Here is a 24,057-nt window from a genome sequence, read left to right on the forward strand (position 1 = left end):
CTAATATTCTCTCCCCAGGACCCTGGATCGCCCCGCTTCCGGAGGAGAACAATAGCAGCCAGAGCGTCTGGTAAAACGCTCTTCCCCCGATAAAGTAGTTTATTTATCAGCCAATCAGGAAAGCGGATTCTTTTCTCCCTTGTCCCCTATTGGAGCGGCGCAGCCCGCGTTCACTCAGGCCGCGCGAGCTGTCCGGCGCGGCCGCGAGCCTCTGACAGTGTCAGACTAGACAGCTCGCGCGGCCTGAGTGGGCGGGCAGGCGCGCGCCCGCCGAAGTTCTGCAGTTGGTCGCTAGCCCCGTAGAGGCTCGTGCACGTTCCCAACCGCCGCAGTAGCCGGGTCGCTGCGGGGCGGGGCGGCTGCAGCGCGCTCCCCGCCGCCGGCCCGGGAGGAAGGAGCGGCGGGGCGTGGAGGTGACTTTGTCCAGTGGCGGCGGCGATGCTGCTGCTGTTGCTGCTGCCGCCGCCGCCGCCCGTGAGAAGGGAGCAGGCGGCCGCGACTCCCGGCGGCATGAGCAACCACCGAGCCACCCAGCAGCACTAGGACTCCCCCTCCCCGGCCCAGCCCCGGGGTCTGCCACTGCCGGCGGAGGGAGCGGGGCGGATTAACCCCACCCCCCGCTGTGTGAGGGGCAGGAACAACCGGGCCCGCGGCTCGCAGCGCTGAAGCAGCCACCCCTCCCCCCCCCGCGCTGTCTCCGCGGCCCCGTTTCACCTGCGCAGCGGGGAAGGGAGCACCGGACCCCCAGGCCCAGTGAGCCGCTCCCCTCCCCTGCGCGCTGCTGTGTTTGCCGCTCCTTCAGCCCCATACCTAGCGCCCACCCGGAGCCCCCGCCCTTCCGCTAGCACCCTTGTATACTAGCCCCTCGCTCCAGCGTCCCTCACACACCGAGGCCCCCGCCGTTCATCTCCTGCCGTCAGACACTCCCCACATCCCTCCGCTCCAGCCCTGGCCTCTTCCCTGCCGCCGGTCGCTCGCCTGAGGCCCCCTCCCTTGGCTGGCCGCGCCGCCGTGCGCTCCATGGGAGTCTGCCGCCTCCCGCTGGGCCGTGCCGCCGCCGCCGGCTACTGCTGGGAGTAGGAGGCAGCAGCCCCTGTCCAGGAGGAGGATGTCACTGCTCGGGAAGGTGCTGCGGGTCTCCAATCGCTCCATTCTCGCCTTTATCTTCTTCTTTTCCTTCTCCTCGTCGTGCCTCTACTTCATCTACGTGGCCCCTGGGATAGGTAAGTAGGGAATATCTCCGGGCGGGCGGGCCGGCGAGGTGGAGGGTTATAAATCTCTTAATTTGCCAGAATCCCCAAGTGTGAGGAATATAATTGGGACAGAGGCCCAAGGTAAGAGTGTCTGTCTGTGAGTCTGTTTTGGGGGAGGCTTTAAATAATAATGGGCTTTGCATAATACAACACTGGGGAGATCTTTCAGAGTAAGAGAGATGCCGCAGAAATGGTATTGGATGGAAGTAAATTTAGGTCTAAAACTAAAGGACATTCCCCTCAAGGGATGATGAGAGAGAGAGAGATTGAAGGATAGTTAGGGTGGTACAGTATACTTCTGTTGCACCGTTCAATCAAGGTTTTCAAATGCTTTGTAAAGATATGTAAATGCTTTAAACGCCGCAGCTGCTGTAATGCTTCAATGTAGACACGCTCTGCAGCGATGGGAGGCATTCTCCCATCACTAGTTAATCCACCTTCCCAAGAGGAAGTAGCTAGGTTGATGGAAGAACTTTTACATCAACCTAGTACTGGCTGCACTGGCGGTTGGTTGGCTTAATTATGTAGCTCAGAGGTGAGAATTTTTCACATCCTTGAATGATGTAGCTGAGTTGACCTAACTTTTTAGTGTCAACCTGTACACAGTGGCCACAGCAAGGTAACTGCCTAACCATTGTGGATTTTTTTTTTTTGACATCTCAGGAGGGAAAAGTTTTAAGATGGAATTTCAAGGAATGCAATGAAATGGCTTTGCAGATATGGATGGTAGAACCATCCCAAAATAACAGGAAAAAGCCCACAGGTGCTTGTTGGAAAAATGTTTGTTAGTCAATCACAATTGGCATCATTTGGCTGACATATCAGTATCATATGAAAGAATCCTTTCCTCCTTACCTCACAGAGTTGAAACAGCCAGTACTATAAAGTATCATCTAATAAGCTAAAAGCCCTCTGGTAGAACACTGAAGACAATAGCAATGCAGACTAGAAAAGCAGCACAGTAATCAGCGGTTTTCTTATCAGTTTTACCCGGACTTCCATAGTTACTTAAGATTAGCGTTTCTTGTACTGATACTGTTTTTCATTAAAATGGGACTTCAAAAAATAGTACAAACATGTTAAGAGACTGCTCAATGCCAGAAGAGAACAGCCCCTAGCAAAAAAATCAGCCTGGTTCTTGATTTATACCAGTTATCAAGTACAGGGGAGCATCTTTACAATTTAAGAGGTGTATTTAATTTAAGTGGCTCAGGCAGGGGACAGGGAGCCAAAATTCTGTGGGTCTATTCCTGGTTCTGCCATCAGTGTGCTATGTGACTAAAGAATCTTCAGGTTTTGTGCCTCAGTTTCCTCATCTACAAAATTGGGATGATGTTTCTTTAGCTCATAAGAGTGTGAAAAATCCACACCCCTGAGAAACATAGTTAAGCCAACCTAATCCCCTGTGTAGACAGTATTAGCTGGATGGAAGAATTCTTCTGTCCACCTACCTACCGTCTCTCAGGTTTACCTACGATGACAAAAGAATCCCTCCTGTTGCTGTAGTAAGTGTATACACTGAAGCACTTCAGTGGCGCACTTGGAGCATTGCAGCTTTGCTTGTGTAGCATTTTAAGTATAGACATAGTCTTAGGCACGTAACTTTCCCCATGCATTGTATAGGAAGCCTAGGCATCTAACTTGGGAATGTGGATTCCATTAGGTGGAAATGTGTCTAAATGTTAGGAGTTGCAATGCTGAACCTGAGTTTTCTTTGTTGGTCTAGCCCTAGGTCACACATCCAATTAGTCTTAAGAAAACATTCAGTCACTACTGACATAGGCTGGATTTGAATGTGTGGAAAAACTTTATATGGTTCTGTCACTTTGTTTCCCCCTTCTCCCATCTGACCTATTATCATTAGTCCTCTGAGCCAGCCAGCATGCAAAAGCCACAACAATTTTCAGTTCAGTTTCCATCTAAAATATGTTTTTTTTTTTGGTGTGACTCTTATCCCCAATTCCTGGCTTCAAGATCACATCCATTCTAACAATATTAAAGACACGAGGTTGAATTTCCCACCAGCGAATTTTAAAAAGCAAGGCTATGTATAGTAGTCATTCAATACCCCATCAGTGCTGCACTCAAACCAATTCCCCTTCTTCACCAGCTACCTTCCTCTAATCACACCAAGCACATCTCTACCTAAATTGTAGATAACCAATGAGAACTTTTGAAATTCAACTCCAATCGTGTTTATTGGTTATTATCATGTTTGTGAATACACAGGTTTTTATTAGTGTGTGAAAGTGAGAAATGTCTGATTGCAAATGATGTCTGCAAAATGTTTTCCTGTAATGTTTAGGAAAACTTGTGTGAAAGGGTGATCTATGTTAGTAATTATTGTACAGTTGGTATATTAAATGTGGAAATGCAGATGGAAATTGTGTAATATCTGTATGTTAGAATAATAAATACATTAATCACAATGGAGTTTTGCTGTGGTGAACTTCCTCTGGTTCACCAGAATGGAGCTCTTCTCCAGCAAGCCACAAGAGATTCATCAGAGGGCAGTTCATCTCTGACTTATCACAAAAAGTTGTTGTAGTGGAGCTCCTTTCTGACATGTTTCCTTCTTTTTGAGACCAGAAAGATATGAGGGGGTTAACGGCAGGAGAGAAGGAGGGTTGGATGAAGAGGAAAAGATTGGGTTGTTTATGGGTGATGTAATGAGAGGGAAGAATAATGGAGGAAAGTAGTGGAAGAAGAGGGCATTTTTGCCTTCCCATGTTACATAAGAACATAATAAAAACATAAGAATGGCCATACTGGGTCAGACCAAAGGTCCATGTAGCCCAGTATTCTGTCTTCCAACAGTGGCCAATGCCAGATGCCCCAGAGGGAATGAACAGAACAGGTAATCATCAAGTGATCCATCCCGTTTCCCTTTCCCAGCTTCTGGCAAGCAGAGGCCTACGGACACCATCCCTGTCCATCCTGACTTAATAATCATTGATGGACCTATCTTTCATGAATTTATCTAGATCTTTTTTTAACCCTATTATAGTCTTGGCCTTCACAACATCCTCTGGCAAGGAGTTCCACAAGTTCCCTGGGAAGACCTAGCCTTCTCTAGAAGGACTTCAAGTTTGACAGACCTGTTCAGGTCATCAGAATGGAATTCCTCTCTAGCAAACCTTTTATGGTTCACTAGGAGAGGGGGAAGATGCCTCCACCACAAAATTCCTAGTAGTTTGAGTTATACAAAGCTGTAACTTCCCCCTTCTTCCTGCTCCTGTTAGTAGTGGTACTAAAAATTTCCAGTGGAACAGTTTTCCGTTGAAAAATGCAGTTCTGTCAAAATCAAAGGGTTTGTGGAAATGTGTCAAAAATTTAATCAAAATCAACAGGAGAGAGTTGAAACAATTTGTTTAGACTTTGTCATTTTGATACATTTTGTTTTGTCTTATATTAAAATTAATATTTATATGTAATATATAAGTCTTATAATGTGTTTGCCTTCTTGAAGTGAAGAGTTTAAATAGTCTTAAATTAAAATTTGGAACAAAAACAATCAATGTCAGAATTTCTCATGGAACAGAAATTTTTTTTCCTTCTGACCAGCTCTACTTAGTAATGATAAGATCTAGGACATGAGGGTGATTGAGGGGGGTTAGGAGATGGGAAAGATTTTATCTGAAGATGCTTCAGGAGTACAGCTATCTATTCTGGAGACCCTCCTGTGGTTTGCAAGAGGGGAGTCCTGAACTGAAAAAAACCTGGGAAAACTTCCATATGTGTAAATGCAGGAGTGTGTGGATAAAAGATGAGCTCTGATTTGTAGAGGGCTATGGATAATGTTACACAGGCACAGAGATTGGTATCAGAGTTGTCCATTGGTCACAAGCTCCCTTCTAGAATCCACTTTTCTGTCTCTAGCGGGCAGACTCCACCGCCTTCCCTCAAATAGTTACAATTCCAAATACAGTTTTTTTTTCATTAGTTCTTATTGCATACATAAAGGTGGGATAAATCTTTCTACAGTAGAACCTCAGAGTTGGGAACACCAGAGTTATGAACTGACTGGTCAAACACACACCTCCGTTGGAACCATAAGTATGCAGTCAGGCAGCAGCAGAGGCAAAAGAAAACAAAGCAAATACAGTACTGTGTTAAACATAAACTACCTTGTCAAATCTTTTTCTTTAACTTTTCCTTTTTTTTAAGTAATCAAACTGTTTCTGTGCTTGTTGCATTTACATTAAGATGGTTTAAAGCAGCATTTTTCTTCTGCATAGTAAAGCTTCAAAGCTGTATTAAGTCAATGTTCAGTTGTAAACTTTTGAAAGAACAACCATAACATTTTGTTCAGAGTTACAGACATTTCAGAGTTACGAACAACCTCCATTTCTGAGGTGTTCTACTGTACTTGAAATGTGGCTTATGAGAGTTGGAGCATGGAAGAAGGGCAGCAGGCTGCCCATTGGGGCTGAGGAGCTAGGCAATGGAGTGGATGCCAGTTGAGTGGCAATGCCAGGTGAGTAACAGAAACCAGGGAGAAGAGTTCTGTGTAGCTGGAAAGCTTGTATTTCTCATTAGCAGAAGTTAGTCCAATAAAAGATATTACTTCACCCATTTTGTCTCTCTAGGAACCAAGAAGTCAGCTGGGAGTTAAACTTCTCACCTGTGCTCTGTTGGCATGGTCATGCACCCCACTGCTAATCTCTGTGCCTTCACCACAGATACACGCATTATCCATGTCACTGTATATTTTCCCCATTAAGCACGTTTCTGCTCAACATTTAACCCCTTCTTCCAGTTGTTTAGCCCAGCAACTGAGTCCTCAGGCTTGTCTACATAATGTTTTAGTCTGCACCACAGGGGTGTAAATTTTAGTCTGCACTAGCATTTCAAGCACTGACTGGCCTGTGTGGATCCTGAAGTTCCCTCATGCATGTTAACACAGTCCCTTTTCAAACAGTACTATGTTAACATGTACTGGAAACTTTCAGTGTGTTCCAGCAGGGTCCACACAGGCTAGTTAGTGTGCAGTATGCTAGTGTTAAAGCACTGCGTAAAAAAGCCCCTAGTCTGAGGTACTTCTCTGATACATCAAACTGGAACTTTTGATGAAGCACAGGAATTTTTTTAGATGCAGCAGCTGCCTTTGCAAGCTGAGTATCTGACAATTTGGACTTCATCTTCCCATCTCTTCTCTACCTCTCTTCTGGTCTCCTCCAAGACTCCCTTTTTAAATAGGTAATGGGAAGAAGGAAGCAATGAGAGAGGTAGAGTTGAAGTCTGAGCCCTGGTCTACATTGGGGTGGGATCGATCTAAGTTATTCAACTTCAGCTATGTGAATAACGTAGCTGAAGTCGACATACTTAGATTGACTTACTGTGGTGTCTTCACCACGGTGAGTCGACTGCTGCTGTTCCCCTGTCGACTCTGCCTGTGCCTCTCACGGCGCTGGAGTACAGGAGTTGATGAGAGAGCGTTTGGGGGTCGATTTATCGCATCTAGATTAGACGAGATACATTGATCCCCACTGGATCGATTGCTGCCCACCGATCCGGCGGGTAGTGAAGACATACCCTGAGTTGCCAGTTTGGGAACTTGCAGATCCATTCAGGGGTTTGGAGGTAGCTGACTTATCTGAGCAGCTCAATTGGCTTTTCTTGGTGTAGTTCATTTGGGTTATCCAGAATAAAGGGAATAACTGTTTAATTTTAAAATCAAAGAGGCCTATTTTAAAGATTTTATCTGTGGAATTTGGGGCAAGGGAGGTGTGATTGATTAGATGTAGGAAACCAAAGAAAAGTGAGAAACAGGACAAAGTTTATAAAAGAAAGCATTTAAAAACATTTACTAGCTGCAGAAGAAATATTTTTCTAAAAAGTAAGACACAGTCAATTACTCCTGAAGAGTAATCGTGACAAATTTGGAGACTACATTCAATTGAAGTGTGAAACAAGGATTTTTTATTTTTACTTTGTTCCGATTTAAAGTGCAAGTTTAAGTATGAAATCACTCCTCATGTCTCCATAATTATTGTGGCGTTGAATTTTTTTTTTACTTGTTTTAAATCTCTGATTATATTTTAGTATATTGCGTGCTTTAGGGAACTCTTCCTTCTGTATGTATTGCATTTAGTAAAACAAATATGTGGAAAATGGAAAATGAATAATTGTCATTTCCAATTAGTTTTGTATCATACAAGTATCTGTTGAGCCATTTCTCTTATTGGTCTTGGTCTTCTAAAATATTGTTAAGGACACTGTCTGTATTTTGCAAATGGTAGATATCAATAGCTTGTACTTAGTGAATTTAGCTTTTTAAAAATACTTTAAACCAGGATAATGATTAATTACCACTTGCAGAATTCAAATATTGATTTATTACAACTGTATTGTATTCATAATCCATGTATCATAATGGATTATTTTTGAATGAGGTATTTCCATTTAAACATTCAGTGAAGAAGAATAACTAATTGGCTGTTACAAGGGAACCTGTAATATTAAAAATCATGTTTAAAAAATCTTCACCTGTTTTTGAAAAAAATCTTGGTTTATTAAAACTGAAAGTAATCCAATTTACTTTTCACAATCTGTGCTTATTTATATGCTTCACAAAACAATCATTCTATATTTGACTCTTAGGGTATGTCTACACTACGAAATTAGGTTGAATTTATAGAAGTCGGTTTTTTAGAAATCGGTTTTATATATTCGAGTGTATGTGTCCCCACAGAAAATGCTCTAAGTGCATTAACTCGGCGGAGTGCTTCCACAGTACCGAGGCTAGAGTCGACTTCCGGAGCGTTGCATCGTGGGTAGCTATCCCACAGTTCCCACAGTCTCCGCTGCCCATTGGAATTCTGGGTTGAGATCCCAATGCCTGATGTGGCTAAAACATTGTCGCGGGTGGTTCTGAGTACATATCGTCAGGCCCCCGTTCCCTCACTCCCTCCGTGAAAGCAAGGGCAGACAATCGTTTCACGCCTTTTTTCCTGAGTTACCTGTGCAGACACCATATCACGGCAAGCATGGAGCCCGCTCAGCTCACTGTCACCGTATGTCTCCTGGGTGCTGGCAGACGCGGTACTGCATTGCTACACAGCAGCAGCAACCCATTGCCTTGTGGCAGCAGATGGTGCAATAGGACTGGTAGCCGTCATCGTCATGTCCGAGGTGCTCCTGGTCGCCTGTGTGAGGTCGATCAGGAGCGCCTAGACAGACATGGGCTCAGGGACTAAATTTGGAGTGACTTGATCAAGTCATTCTCTTTAGTCCTGCAGTCAGTCCTGTTGAACCATCTTATGGTGAGCAGGCAGGTGATACAGATTGCTAGCAGTCCTATTGCATCATCTTCTGCCAGGCAGGCAAGAGATGAGGATGGCTAGCAGTCCTATTGTACCATCTTCTGCCGAGCAGCCATGAGATGTGGATGGCATGCAGTCCTTCTGCACCGTCTGCTGCCAGCCAAAGATGTAAAAGATAGATGGAGTGTATCAAAACAAGAAATAGACCAGATTTGTTTTGTACTCATTTGCAACCCCCCCCACCCCCATCTAGGGGACTCATTCCTCTAGGTCACACTGCAGTCACTCACAGAGAAGGTGCAGCGAGGTAAATCTAGCCATGCATCAATCAGAGGCCAGACTAACCTCCTTGTTCCAATAAGAACAATAACTTAGGTGCACCATTTCTTATTGGAACCCTCCGTGAAGTCCTGCCTGAAATAATCCTTGATGTAAAGCCACCCCCTTTGTTGATTTTAGCTCCCTGTAAGCCAACCCTGTAAGCCGTGTCGTCAGTCGTCCCTGCCTGTATCAGAGCAACGGCAAACAATCGTGCATCTGAGTTGAGAGTGCTGTCCAGAGCAGTCACAATGGATCACTCTGGGATAGCTCCCGGAGGCCAGTACCGTCGAATTGTGTCCACAGTACCCCAAATTCGACCCGGCAAGGCCGATTTTAAGCGCTAATCCACTTGTCAGGGGTGGAGTAAGGAAATCGATTTTAAGAGCCCTTTAAGTCGAAATAAAGGGCTTCATCATGTGGACAGGTGCAGGTTTACATCGATTTAACGCTGCTAAATTCCACCTAAAGTCCTAGTGTAGACCAGGGCTTAGTCCTCATCCTCGAAGAAAACATGCACAACACCTTCAAAAGACGAGCCCGGGAGCTTAAGTTCGTGACTTTGCTAAACACTAAAAATCATGGACTGAATAGAGACACTGGATTTATGGCTTATTACAACAATCTATAACCTACTAAATTTCCCCCCTTTACCTTTTTTTCTCCTTTCCCACCTATGACTGGAGAGTGTTAATAGGCCACTTCACCTTGAATGGTCTCTTGAAACGTGTGTTAACTACTTATACTAAACAATCCGTTCCACCTTGTATTTAGCTGTGACACTGAGTACATTTCCCAGATCTGAAGAAGAGCTCTGTGTAAGCTCAAAAGCTTGTCTCTCTGACCAGCAGAAGTTGGCCCAATAAAAGATATTATCTCACCCACCTTGTTTGTCTAATATTTCAAGTGCCTTTTAGGTGGACAATAAATGTCAAGCAAGTAGAATCTAGTTGAACTGACAAAAAAAACCCAGCAACAACATATTCTTATACACTTTGGCTGTGTTCTTTATAGATGAAATGGGAGGTGGAAACCAGAGGGGAAAGAAAATTTCTAAATTTCCCCACAATAATGATGCTGTTAATCAATTGTCATGAAAATACATTCACAGGGATACCACCTACAGTAAGGAAATTACTCAAAATTCTTCATAGAAAAAGTAAGGTAGGTAACAATCATCCAGAATTATTTTCATTTTTGAAATAGTTTGTAAATCTTGATGTCATCTGTGCTAATTAATGGTGATCTGCTTGCTAGAATTGAACATAAGAATGACCATATTGGGTCAGACTAATTGTCCATCTAGCTTTGACCACTGTCAGAAGACTGTATACTATGCCAGGTGCTTCAGAGAGAATGAATAGAACAGACAATCATCAAGTGATTCATCCCCTCCCAGCTTCTGGCAATCAGAGGCTAGGGGCAATCAGAGCCATTGATAGACCTATCCTCCCTGAACTTATCCAGTTCTTTTTTGAACTATGCTATAGTTTTGACCTTCACAGCATCCCTTGCTAATGAGTCCCACAGATTCATTATGCATTGTGTGAAAAAGTACTTCCTTTTGCTTGTTTTAAACATGCTGCCTATTAATTTCACTGGGCAAGCCCTGGTTCTTGTGTTGTTTACTCCTTCACATAACACTTTCCTATTGTCTTCCACAACAGTCACAATTTTATAGATCTGCATCATATCCCCCTTTAGTCATCTTTTCCAAGCTGAAAAATGACAATCTTTGTAATCTTTCTTCATATGGAAGTTGTTCCATACCCTTAATCATTTTTGTTCCCTTCTCTGTACCTTTTCCAATTCTAGTATATATCTTTTGATATGGGTGACCAGAACTACACACAGAATTCAAGGTGTGGCCATACTATGGATTTATATGGTAGCATTATGATACTTTGTCTTATTTTGTTAATGTCTTATTATCTATCCCTTTCCTAATGGTTCTTAACATTATTAGCTTTTTTTACTGTTGTTGCACATTGAATAGATGTTTTCAGAGAACTGCGAACAATGAATACATAATTTCTTTCTTGAGTGGTGGTGACTAATTTAGACCCCATCATTTTGTATGTATAGTTGGAATGATGTTTTCCAGTGTGCATTAGTTTGCATTTATCAACATTGAATGTCATCTGCCATTTCATTGGCCAGTCACCCAGTTTTGTGAGATCCCTTTGTAATTCTTAGGTTCAAAGCAGACTATGATCTTGAGTAATTTTGTATCCTCTGCAAATTTTGCCACCTCAGTGTTTACCCCTTTTTCCAGATAATTTTTTAATATGTTGAACAGCATTGCTCTCAACACAGATCCCTAGGGGACATTGCCGCTTACCTCTCTTCATTCTGAAAACTGTCCATTCCTGCACTTTGTTTCCTATCTTTTAACCAGTTCCTGATTTATGAGAGGACCTTCCCTCTTATCCCATGACTGCTTACTCTGCATAAAGAGCCTTTGGTGAAGGACCTCATCAAAAGTCCAAGTATACTATATCTACTGGATCACTCTTGTCCACATTTGTTGACCCCCCCGCCCAAACAATTCTAATAGATGGTTGAGGAATGATTTCCCTTTACAAAAGCCATGTTGTCTCTTCCCCAATAAACTGTGTACTTGGTAATTCTTGTTCTTTACTATAGTTTCAACCAATTTGCCTGGTACTGGTTAGGCGTACTGGTCAGGGATCACCTCTGGAGCCTTTTTAAAAAATTTGTGTCACATTGGCTACTCTCCAGTCATCTGGTACAGAAGCTGATTTAAATGATAGGTTTCATACCACAGTTGGTAGTTCTACAATTTCATGTTTGAGTTCCTTCAGAACTCTTGGGTGGATACCATCTTGTCCTGATGGCTTATTACTGTTTAATTTATCAATTCATTCCAGAACCTTTCCTATTGACACTTCAATCTTGTGCAGTTCCTCAGATTTGCACCCAAAAAGAATGTCTCAGGGGTGGAAGTCTCCCTCACATCTTCTGGAGTGAAGATTAATGCAAAGAATTAATTTAGGTTCTCCTCAATTGCCTTATCTTCCTGGAGTGCTACATTAGAACCTCAATTGTCCAGTGGCCCCACTAAGTGTTTGTCAGGCTTCCTGCTTCTGATTTTTACTTTGCTGTTGTACCAAAATTGTTTTCAAAACTGTATTTGCAGATTTCTTAACTTCTGATAATCTTGTCATTTCTACTTACTAGTTCCCTAGGAGCCTCCACTGGGTTTAGAACCTGCAAAATAGCATGTAGAAGTGCCTATAAAGCTTACAAAGAATGCATCCAAATGCAGAAGTCCAAGTGTCCATGGTGCACAGCTTGAAAACTTACAGCATCCAGCTTTTCTAAAAATATTCAAAAGCACTACTTCAAATTCAGGAACGATAAAGAAATCAGATATTTTTATCTCCTTTTCCAAAAAGTCACTGAAGACTTCCACAAATGAAATTTCTTACTTTCCTACCACTCCAGAATTGGCAAAAATATTCTTTCTTATTGAGGACCATGTATCAAATCTCAGGTGGATTGATGTAGATTCAGCAGATTTTTAAGTTAGCCATTGATGGAGATGAAAAAGTATGTCTTTTGAACCTTTAAAAAAGTGTTTGAGTTCTGAAATCAAATCTTGCTTGCTACAGTGGCGATAATAGTAGCTCTGAAATGTCTGCACCACGTCAGTGGAGTGCTATGATAATCTTATTTCAGCAGTGTGAATTGTTTCCAATATGTTTCTTTAAAATTCCAATAGTCATCATGGTTGCAACGATCTACTTATAAAAACACTTTGAAGTTACTGGGCCACACTGTTGAGCAGTTACATAGGCAAACAGCAGTATTGCCAAACCCAAGCATGCAAAAATAAGGAAGGCCCTAAACACTCATGATATTTATTTAAAAATAAATTTTGGGTTCTTTTAATTTGTCTTCTGATTTCTGAGCCTGTAGAGAGCAATTGGTTATATTTTCAAGCTTTTCTCAATTACCTTGAAGACTAAAAACTCTGCTTTAGATGAAAGCTGCGATTTCTGGACAGTCTCTTGCTTCCAAAAGCTAGTGTTTAGGCAAAATTTGATGTTTTTCTTAACTTATGATAAAATTGTAAGAGTTGGCAACACTGACAAAGCATCATCAATTTTCCACTTACAGAGGGAAAAAGTGACATTTTTACATTGGCAAAACCAATTTGGGAATATAATTCACCCCAAATTTGGCACTACGCTTTTCTTTGGAAACAGTCTTCTCTCTTCCTTCCTCATTCCTCCCAGAATACCCTAAAAACATGTCTCTTAATCTTTGCTAGGCAACTGGTTTACCAAAAGACCAGCACTAAGAATTTCTTTGTTAGTTAAAAACTGGTTAAACAATTGTGCTCTTCTTAATAGATGTTTTGTGCTAATGCTACTATTCCCAATAGACAGAAATCATTACCATTTATTTTCATTAAGATAAATCAAGTTCAAGGAGACATCCTAATAAGGGAGCCATATTGATATACCATTTCTCTGCTAAGTACATAATACTGCAGTAGTATTTTATTTATATTATCCACAAGAAACAACATTAAAAGAACATTAAGGTTGTAAGTCAAGCACTCAAAAGTTAGGAAATGCCAAAATGAAGGTTACCTTTGCCATCCTAATTTGCCCTCTTCTGCAAATGGGTTATTCTATGGATTTTATGTTTTTTCCACAGGATCACTGCCTCATTTAGTGCTCAAAAGGGACAGCACTCACTGAGCGGATATGCAATATCTCTGTTTTATCCTCATTATTCATCATGTGGCTTCATGCCTTATTTACTGCTTTGATTATAGAATTTCCTTTATGAGCTTTTCTATGGTTCTCATCACTATAGTTCTGAGTGCTTCACAAAGCCTAATAAATTTATTTTTAAAATACCCTGTGACAGGGTGGATTTGATTTTAATCAAATTGATTTAAATCACTAGTCAGGAAGACTCGATTTAATCATGGATTTCTACATAAAGTGCATTCTTGTTGGTTGTTATAACCTTAATACATATTCTTCACAACTCAGAGATAGATTAGGTTTCATTTTTAGAAGGTACACTCTCTACATTTGAAAGTGATTTATTTTGAAAACTTTTCAGATTTAGTTTTACAGCTATATCAGAAAATGAATGATTGGTTATTTCATATACCAAAGTTAATTGAAGCAGATATTTATGAAGTCATTGGGAGGTGAACTCTTTCCAATTCAACAGGTTAATCATTAATATTTGGAGGATTTTCTTGCCAGGCTGTATTAGGAGGAGAACATCACCAGACAGACATTTACATTGTTTTATTTAACTAAAACAACAACGTTGTATATTCTGGATTTTTTTTCTTCAACAGCAAACATATAATATTTTAACAAAACAAGCATATGAATTTTTGCATTTAGTTAAACGTTCAAGTTTTTTTAAAATCAGGTTTGTTTTCGTTAACATTGTTTTTAACTAAAATAGTTATGTGATATATTTAAAAAAAAATCCCAAGAAGTGGGTTTTAGGCCATGAAATCTTATGCCCAAATAAATTTGTTAGTCTCTAAGGTGCCACAAGTAGTCCTCATTCTTTTAACAAAAATTAAATAGACTATGTCAGCCAGGTCGACATGAGAAACTTAAAATATTGGCTTCTGCAGCTAACTCAGTTGTCTTCACCTTCATTTTCCTTTTTGTTCGTAATCTGGAAAAGGAAAAACAAGCTTTCCTGCTTTTTCAGGTCCCAAACCATTTCTCGATTTGGAATGGATTAGTCCAAAGGAAGAAAATATTCTTTCTACACCAGCAGAAGAAGCTACTGCTGTTAAAAGTGAGATTATCACGTCAACAGACTCTGAATCCAAGTGCTTAAGTGACTTCCACTGGTGTGACTTTCTTTAAACATCAGCGAACACCCTTAGCTCTGAAGTTTATTAGCGTTGACATTATGGAGGAATGATTGCTGGATGTCCATGTCATAGCCAACTCCTCTCCTTTCAGCAATAAAACAGCTATTTCCATGCATTTTGTTCAAGGCTACAGAAATAGGCTTCAGGGTACTCAGCATATGTTCAACATTTCTCTTAAACCCAATGTTGAGAACTTTGGCTGTGACAGTGCCATCTATTTTTTCACCATTTGGTTCACAAACTGTCATCAGATTAGGCCAGTTCTTGATATAGTGCTCAAAACATTCCACTACTGAGTTCCATTGCACATCTTGTGGGAGAGTTAGCTTGGTTCCTCCCACTTTTTTCAGAATAGCTGCTGCAAAGTGGTTGTTACGGAAGTATTTTGCAGTTTTAACATTAGCCTTTATTTCTGGAACACTGAAGTCATTGGCTAGGAGGTGCATCAAATGAGCACTGCAACCATATGTTATTAGCTTGGGACTCTTTTCTAAATCATTTCTTCTCATCTTAGATACATTTGGAGCATTGTCTGTGACCAAGATGCATACTAGACAATTGAATTTTTTTTCACAGTTTGTTACAGCTTTTACTGCAACTTCTTTTAAGTATTCTGCTATGCGTGCATTTCCTGGTGTATCATTTTTTTCTGTAGGAAGACATTCCCTTCTATTGTCACACAAACATATACAACAGGATCATTATGGACATTGCTCCACCCATCAATGCTTAGGTTAACAATTTCATCCTCTAGACCTTTTGCACACTGCTCAATTTCTCTTTCATACACTTTATCCAGCAATTTGGCTTGTGACATCTGCTCTCTTGGGTGGACTGTATCCTGGTCTTAATGACTGAAACATGTTAATGAAGTGTGGGTTCTCAATCATACAGAAAGGAGAGTCTTTTTCATCAATTACATCTTTTTGTAATCTGCTGGTTCTTAACACAAATTTATCTATGGTTGTTTCTGGATGATAGGGATTTTTTTTCCTTTTTTCTACAGGTGATATACCGTGGCTATGTGACATACATGGTGTGACTGAAACACTATCATTAGCAGAAAGAAAAGGAGTACTTGTGGCACCTTAAAGACTAACCAATTTATTTGAGCATAAGCTTTCGTGAGCTACAGCTCACTTCATCAGATGCACGGCTGTTACTCTGAAACTATAGAAAATGATGGTGATCTTGAAGGTGGATAGTCTTCAGAATCCTGTATGTTGAGGATGGATTCTCCTAAACAAAATAAGTCAATGCAGTTATTTAATTATTACCGTCATTCTACTTATTTAGTATTACTCACAGAGGGAGAAAGAAGAGCTGGTTGTATTTAAAGAATCCTTATTGAGGTTACAGGGACAAACCATCCTGATGTGTAGAAAGAATAGTAAATATGGCAGGCGACCAGCTTGGCTTAACAGTGAAATCCTTGCTGATCTTAAACACAAAAAAGAAGCTTACAAGAAGTGGAGGATTGGACAAATGACCAGGGAGGAGTATAAAAATATTACTCAGGCGTGCAGGAGTGAAATCAGGAAGGCCAAATCACACTTGGAGTTGCAGCTAGCAGATGTTAAGAGTAACAAGAAGGGTTCCTTCAGGTATGTTAGCAACAAGAAGAAAGTCAAAGAAAGTGTGGGCCCCTCACTGAATAAGGGAGGCAACCTAGTGACAGAGGATGTGAAAAAAGCTAATGTACTCCAATGCTTTTTTTTGCCTCTGTCTTCACGAACAAGGTCAGCTCCCAGACTGCTGCACTGGGCAGCAAGGCATGGGGAGGAGGTGACCAGCCCTCTGTAGAGAAAGAAGTGGTTCAGGACTATTTAGAAAAGTTGAACGAGCACAAGTCCATGGGACCGGATGCACAGCATCCAAGGGTGCTAAAGCAGTTGGCGGATGTGATTGCAGAGCCATTGGCCGTTATCTTTGAAAACTCATGGTGATTGCGGGAGGTCCCGTACGACTGGAAAAAGGCTAATGTAGTGCCCATCTTTAAAAAAGGGAAGAAGGAGAATCCGGGGAACTACAGGCCAGTCAGCCTCACCTCAGTCCCTGGGAAAATCATGGAGCAAGTCCTCAAGGAATCAATTCTGAAGCACTTAGAGGAGAGGAAACTGATCGGGAACAGTCAGCATGGATTCACCAAGGGCACGTTATGCCTGACTAACTTAATTGCCTTCTATGACGACATAACTGGCTCTGTGGATGAGGGGAAAGCAGTGGACGTGTTATTCCTTGACTTTAGCAAAGCTTTTGATACGGTCTCCCACAGTATGCTTGCCAGCAAGTTAAAGAAGTATGTGCTGGATGAATGGACTATAATAAGGTGGATAGAAAGCTGGCTAGATCGTTGGGCTCAATGGGTAGTGATCAATGGCTCCATGTCTAGTTGGCAGCCGGTATGAAGCGAAGTGCCCCAAGGGTCAGTCCTGGGGCCGGTTTTATTCAATATCTTCATTAATGATCTTGAGGATGGCATGGACTGCACCCTCAGCAAGTTTGCAGATGATATTAAACTGAGAGGAGTGGAAGATACACTGGAGGGTAGGGATAGGATACAGAGGGACCTAGACAAATTAGAGGATTGGGCCAAAAGAAATCTGATGAGGTTCAACAGGGACAAGTGCAGAGTCCTGTACTTAGGACAGAAGAATCCCATGCACTGCTACAGACTAGGGACCGACTGGCTAGGCAGCAGTTCTGCAGAAAAGGACCTAGGGGTTACAGTGGACGAGAAGCTAGATATGAGTCAACAGTGTGCCCTTGTTGCCAAGAAGGCTAATGGCATTTTGGGCTTTATAAATAGGGGCATTGCCAGCAGATCGAGGGACGTGATCATTCCCCTCTATTCGACATTGGTGAGGCCTCATCTGGAGTACTGTGTCCAGTTTTGGGCCCCACACTACAAGAAGGATGTGGAATAACTGGAAAGAGTCCAGCGGAGGGCAACAAAAATGATTAGGGGGTTGGAGCACATGACTTATGAGGGGAGGCTGAGGGAACTGGGATTGTTTCATCTGTGGAAGAGAAGAATGAGACGGGGATTTGATAGCTGCTTTCAACTACCTGAAAGGGGGTTCCAGAGAGGATGGCTCTAGACTGTTCTCAGTGGTAGCAGATGACAGAACAAGGAGTAATGGTCTCAAGTTGCAGTGTGGGAGGTTTAGGTTGGATGTTAGGAAAAACTTCTTCACTAGGAGGGTGGTGAAACACTGGAATGGGTTACTTTAGGGAGGTGGTGGAATCTCCTTTCTTAGAGGTTTTCAAGGTCAGGCTTAACAAAGCCCTGGCTGGGATGATTTAGTTGGGGATTGCCCTGCTTTGAGCAGGGGTTGGATTCAATGACCTTCTGAGGTCCCTTCCAACCCTGATATTCTATGACTCATTGCATTCACTGACACTCAGTACTGCTTTAACGATGAAATTGTAAAAGGAAGATCTGCCTATTTCAACTATTTATTTTTTATCACAACTGCATCTAAAATGATAGTACCATAGAATAACAACTATATTTTTTGCTCAAACATGAGAATTCAAGAATAGTCCAGAGGGAAGACAGGCCGTCCTTAAGAATGAAATAAGAAATAAAAAAGTTTACCATCCTGAAGATCCTGCATGTTCAGACATGTTCCTTTCATCATCTTAAACGCAGCTTCCTCCTGAGAAGGAACATTTCTCATGATGTTGTTTCATTCAGGCAAGCAGGCCTTGGATTTTTTTGTTGCACTGTTTGCATTTTGCACGCATGCCTGTCTTACCCACTGGTAGAGGAACTTCAGTAAAATATTCCCACACTGGGTCTCTTTTATGGTCTGCTGCCATTATAGGTTTTCCCTTCTGTGATCTACCATACCATTCTCTCACTAGATCAGTGAAGGCTACACTCAGAAAGACCTCAAGAGTTCTGGAATGTGCTGCTCAAACACTTTCACTTTTGTTTCTACTGCCTGTCCCTCCCTTCTTGCATTTATCTCCAGACTTCTCCTTGTTCAGATCTATTCCACCCCCAACAATCTGCTATTCGTTTAACTTTTTGACACTTTTCAGTTTTAGAGAGAGGAAAAGGATTGACTCGGTGTGTACAAATTTGCAGAGGGACAGTAGGATTGAGATCTGTTATTTCTCACCTCTATACATTCTTCATTTATTTATTTTATTTACATTTTTTGCTGTTAACAAGCATGTTATCTCTGGAGACACAAATCCACAGTTTGAGAACTGCAAAACTAAGCATCTCTGATGGTATCTTCTAGACTGAGCACTGAGTCCAATTGAGTAGATAGAAAGATTAACCGAAATAATCTATACAGAAGCCCCTGGATCTCCATAAAATTGGGTCCTTAATCCATGAATTATTGGAACTTGTTAACAAAACTTTTCTTAATTAATATATTGTCTCATACTACATAATTAGCATTTCAATCCCTATTTCATGATGAGATATCTTTGAGCTGTAATGTATCTTAGTATTTTCCTCAAAAAGCCTTTTTTCAAAAAAATTCAATTTTTATTTTATTTTTATTTTATTTATTTATTTTTTTAAAAAAAGATTTATCCACCCTGCCCTGTGAGGTGAGATTGAATTTTCCCATTGTATAGCTGAGGAACTGAGGCCCAGAGGCAGTTGCTTTTAACTGTCTCCTGATCAGCCCACCTCAGCAAACTACACAGCCCAGTGAACTACAGAAGCTGGAGATGAAGAAGACCCATTAGTTAATTTTTCCATCCTCTCTGCTAATGTAGAATGATTCCCTATAACATTCTCAGGTGTTTTATCTAGTCTAGTTCTAAATAATGTCACAAAAGATGGACCCTTTTAAGTCTGTAATCCAAATACGTTTATGGCCACAGTCTCTTTTTTTTTTTTTTTTTTTTGACTGTATGGATGCCCATAATGCAGCAAAGTAACTACAATTAGAAATAATAGTATCTTTTTGCATGCTGCAGAAGAAAGAACTTAACTTATAGAGGATTTTTTCTCTCTTTGGGGACCTGGTTGAGGGAAAGTGATCTCAAAGAAATGATATTTGCATTTATTTACGAATGTGGTGAGGACTGTGGTTATTCTTGCCTGTTTTTTTAAATGAACCTTGTGTTCTGTAACCTGCTATTCCAGAATGCTTGGCATTTTTATTGTGAAAGTAACTTCATTTACAACATTTTAGAATTGCATTCAGAATTTGGAAGCAGCAAATATTTTAGTGTGTGTATATCCAAAGCGAGGAGTTCAAAAACCAAAGTACATTACATTATTTTTAGCTTATAGTCTTGGAATATATGAAGGCATCCAAGGAAGGAGCCATATGATCATGAGGAAGAGGAGGGGCAGATTGGGAATATGGTAGGCCTTTGAAAGAACTGCTCCGAGATTCTTCCAGTGGAATCTCATCCCATGTTTACCAGAAAAATAAACTTCTTATAGGAGTCATGTTTTTAAATCCGATTTCTCTCAGGGGTCAGTCCCTCAAGGTTAAAATGAATGTTTTAAAAACAAGTTACTTGCTTAAGGGTAAAGAGTTGTCGTTGAAGTATTAATTCATCTAACTGATTTTTACATTGGTTTCTAAGGGAAAAGCTTTCATCAGTTGGAAAATCTTTTAAATACAAGCTTGGGGAATTAATAGTCTCTGGAGATTTCCTGAAAGGCTAGATACAAAAGCTTCAAACAAAGCAGAGAAAAGCACCAGTTTGAACAGTTGGAATACAAAAGTGCTCTTTTAAAGCTGACCACTTTAAAATAACAAGGAACATTACTTTAAGAATAGTAGAGGCAGATTAACCATAACTTCAAACATGCTCCTGATGAGAATCTTATTCTCACTCTTGGGTCTCAGACCTTCAGTGTGAGAATGGCTGGGAACTCCCAAAACTTAAAGCTAGAACTTCTCAATGTGACTAGTGATTCTGAATCCTTCCCCATGGACTAAATCTCAATGTAGTGGGAAGGCTTGTATGCCCCCATGACCCTGAGAGCTGTGCTGGTGGCAGCATGACTCCTCGTATGGTGACCCATGCCAGACAAGAGCCAGCCTAAAGGCAGTCCACCAGCCCTCCTTTTTGGGAGTTGAGAGCAGGATAACAATCTACTTCTGTTTTGTTTTTTGTTTTTTAAGTTTTTATGGGGATATATGCTACTGTTTTTTAATCAAAATGTCCTGTGGCACAATGTCAAATACCTTACAGAACTTTTATCAGCCAAACTTGAAATCTCATCAAAAAATATATCAAGTTAATTTGACAAGGTTTATTTTCCATAAACTCATGTTGATTTGCATTACCTTCCTTTAATTTTTTTTTAATCGAGTCTTGTATCAGCTTTTCCATTATCTTGCCAGAGGTCAACATCAGGCTTATAATTACCTGAGTCATCCCATTTACCTCTTTTAAATATTGGCACAACACTACCTTTGTTCCAGTCTTTTGGAACTTCCCCAGTGCTCCAAATCAACGTAAAACTCTGTGATGCAAGTTATTTGTATCTGCTGATTTGAAAATATCTTACTTTAGTATCTTCTGTTTAGCATCTTTTAGAGATATTAGTGGAATGGAACCTCATATATTGAGGTTGAATCCTCTGTTCCCTTCCCCCACCCCCCAATACAGAACAGAAATGTTTATTTAATAGTTCTACCTCTTCTTCATTATTATTGATAATTCTACCATTTCCATCTAATAATGAACCAGTACCATTGTCAAGATTCTTTTTGCTCTTCATATATTTTAAAAATCCTTCTTATATACTTATTGTCCTTAACTCTGCTGGCCATGGATTCCTCTTTGTGTCCCTTTGATTCCCTTATCATTTTTTTCTCTTACAATTCCTAGTTTCTGATTTATATTCATTACTATCAAGTTGTACTTTCTACCATTTGTTATATATTTTAAAAAAATTATAGCTGCCTTCACTTTCCCTCTATACCAGGTCAGTTTTTTAACCAGCAAGGCCTTCTTCCTCAGTTATGGGGTTGTGGCTTTTGGGGCATCCCGTAAGGTGTTCTTAAATGACTTCCAATTATCATTTACATTTTTCTGATTAAATTCTTCCTCCTAGCAGATTTGGCTCGAAATTGTTTTCAGGTTTATGAAATGGCCCTATTAAAACACTAAGTGTCTGGGCTATTATTGGGCTTGCACATTATAAATATGATCAAAACTTGATTACTTGTACTTAAGCTACCATTTATTTTTAGTTCTGTGATCAGTTCCTCTTTAGCTGTTAGGAACAAGGTCCAGTAAGGAATTCCATCTTGTTGCAACACTCTTTGTGTTAGGATAGTATCATCTGTAATGTTTAGAAATTCCCAGGATGTTTTAGTTCGGGCAGCATGAGACCTTTAGCATATGTCACTCAAATTGAAGTCCCCCATGATTACACTGGTTTTTGTCTTAAATATTATAGATAGGTGCGTAAGGAGGTGGTCAGTCCTGTTCCCTAGTGTGATTTGGTGGTCTGTAGTAGACCCCAACTAATACCCCATTTTGTGCTTTATATCTTTTGGGCTATTCAACCATACCAGGTCAGACCAATGGCCCATCTAGCTCAGTAGCCTGTGTTCTGACAGTGGTCAATGCCAGATGTGGAGAAAGTGAATAAGGAAGTGTTGTTTACAGTTGCTCTTAAGACAAGAACCAAGGATCACCCAATGTAATTCATAGGCAGCAGTTTTAAAATAAACAAAAGGAAGTACTTCATACAACACACAGTATACCTGTGGAATTCATTCCCAGGGGATGTAGTGAAGGCCAGAAGTATAAAACTTCATGGAAGATAGGTCCATCAATGGCTATTAGCTAAGATGGTCAGGGATGCAATCCCATCCTCTGGGTGTCCCTAAGCTTCTGACTACCAGAAGCTGGGACTGGATGAGAGGGGATGGAGCCACTTGATAATTACCCTGTTCTGCTCATTGCCTTTGAAGCCACTGTCAGAAGACATGGTCATTCTTATGTTCATAAGCATTCAGGATAATTTTCTTTTGAGTTATCAATGACTCGGAAACAAGTAAAGCAGTTTTTGACATAAAGTGCCACTGGCCTTACACTTTTGCCTACTTGATCCTTCCTAAATAGGTTATAACCACTGATTGTAACATCCAATTGTATGAATCATCCCACCAGGTTTCAGAAATACCAACTAGATCAAATTTATACTCTGTAGTGTTGAACATTTCTTTATTCTTTCAGAGAGAACCAGATGGCAAATGGTTTTCTTATCCCATGGGATGTATAGAGTTAAAAAAAAAATTCTTATCCCGAATTTGGAGGAAAGGTCAATCTCAAAATTTTTCATGATTTTTTTTTTAAATGGGTTAATCAAAACAGTTCATTTGGATTTTAACTCTTTTAAACATTTTTCTAATGTAAATTAACTCAACATTTTGAAACAAAGTAATTTTGATTTCTCAAAATGACCTCTTGTTTAGAAGGATGTTGTTTTTTTCAAAGCCAAAATGGGAAATTCGTAGAAACTAATTCTTTTCCATGAACAGTTTTGGTTTTGATGACCTAACACTTTCTGATTTGGAAAAAAAAAAATTGTCAAAAAATATATCATGCTAGCTCTGCTTTGCAGGCCTTCATAACTTGTCCTCTAATGAAGAGGGATTCAAAATCCCACCTGGTTTTGTTAGGATGTTCTTTTTCTCAACTAGCCAAACTTTTATTTTATTTTTTTTTAATTCTTTTTATGCAGATGCAGCATTAAATTTTGGGTTTGCATTTCATGTGGCTTGTAGGCACCTGATCCCCTTTTTATTAAATTACAAAATGAAACAAACAAAACGCAAAACAAAATAACAGTAACAAAAAACACTGATTAGATAGCATTGACCTCTATCTTCCTTGCTTTCTAATGCAGTATGTATGACTGATCATTTTATTAAATGGACATGTTCCTTGAATTGCTTACCATCATCACAGCATATTCAATCTTTTAAGGGAAAACTAGTCACCTTGTTCTGTATATTTGAAGGTATATGACACAGAATTTTCTTACTTCCTCTCAGGGTCTGGAGGTTTAATTTTTGAGTAGGGAGTACAGAGCAACAGAGAAAAGAAATCTGGCTGACAGCAAAAAGGAAGAAGAGAAAATTTTACATGTTGTGATGCTTGTTTTGGTGGAATCATATGGTCAAAATAGCAATTAATAATTTTAAATACCCACTGCATTAAGACACATGAAGATGTATGTTTTTAATCAATTATAATGTGCTTGTGGCCTCATGCCTTTAGCCGCCTGACTCCTGTATTGATCAGTCAATACACACACATTGTCTTAAAGTTTTTGTTATACTTAGTACATACAGATGTCAGAGGACTGAACAGT

At 40.4% G+C, this 24,057-nt stretch overlaps 1 protein-coding gene across 2 annotated transcripts in view; it reads left to right on the forward strand.

Annotated features, from left to right (window-relative positions):
- The first annotated feature begins 298 nt into the window (after positions 1 to 298).
- B4GALT6 (beta-1,4-galactosyltransferase 6) overlaps positions 299 to 24,057 on the forward strand; it is a 46,692-nt gene continuing 22,933 nt past the window's right edge. The window contains exon 1 of one of the 2 annotated variants that reach the window (XM_084620215.1): positions 299 to 1,223. In XM_084620215.1, coding sequence (XP_084476341.1) covers positions 1,109 to 1,223 — 115 coding nt within the window. In that variant the 5' untranslated portion in view covers positions 299 to 1,108. Of the gene's footprint in view, positions 1,224 to 9,947; positions 10,001 to 24,057 lie in introns of those variants that run through there. The other variant, XM_084620217.1, reaches the window with a different exon arrangement.

The sequence above is a fragment of the Lepidochelys olivacea genome (genome assembly GCF_965140295.1).
Source record: "Lepidochelys olivacea isolate rLepOli2 genome assembly, chromosome: 2".
Classification (NCBI taxonomy): Eukaryota; Metazoa; Chordata; order Testudines; family Cheloniidae; genus Lepidochelys; species Lepidochelys olivacea.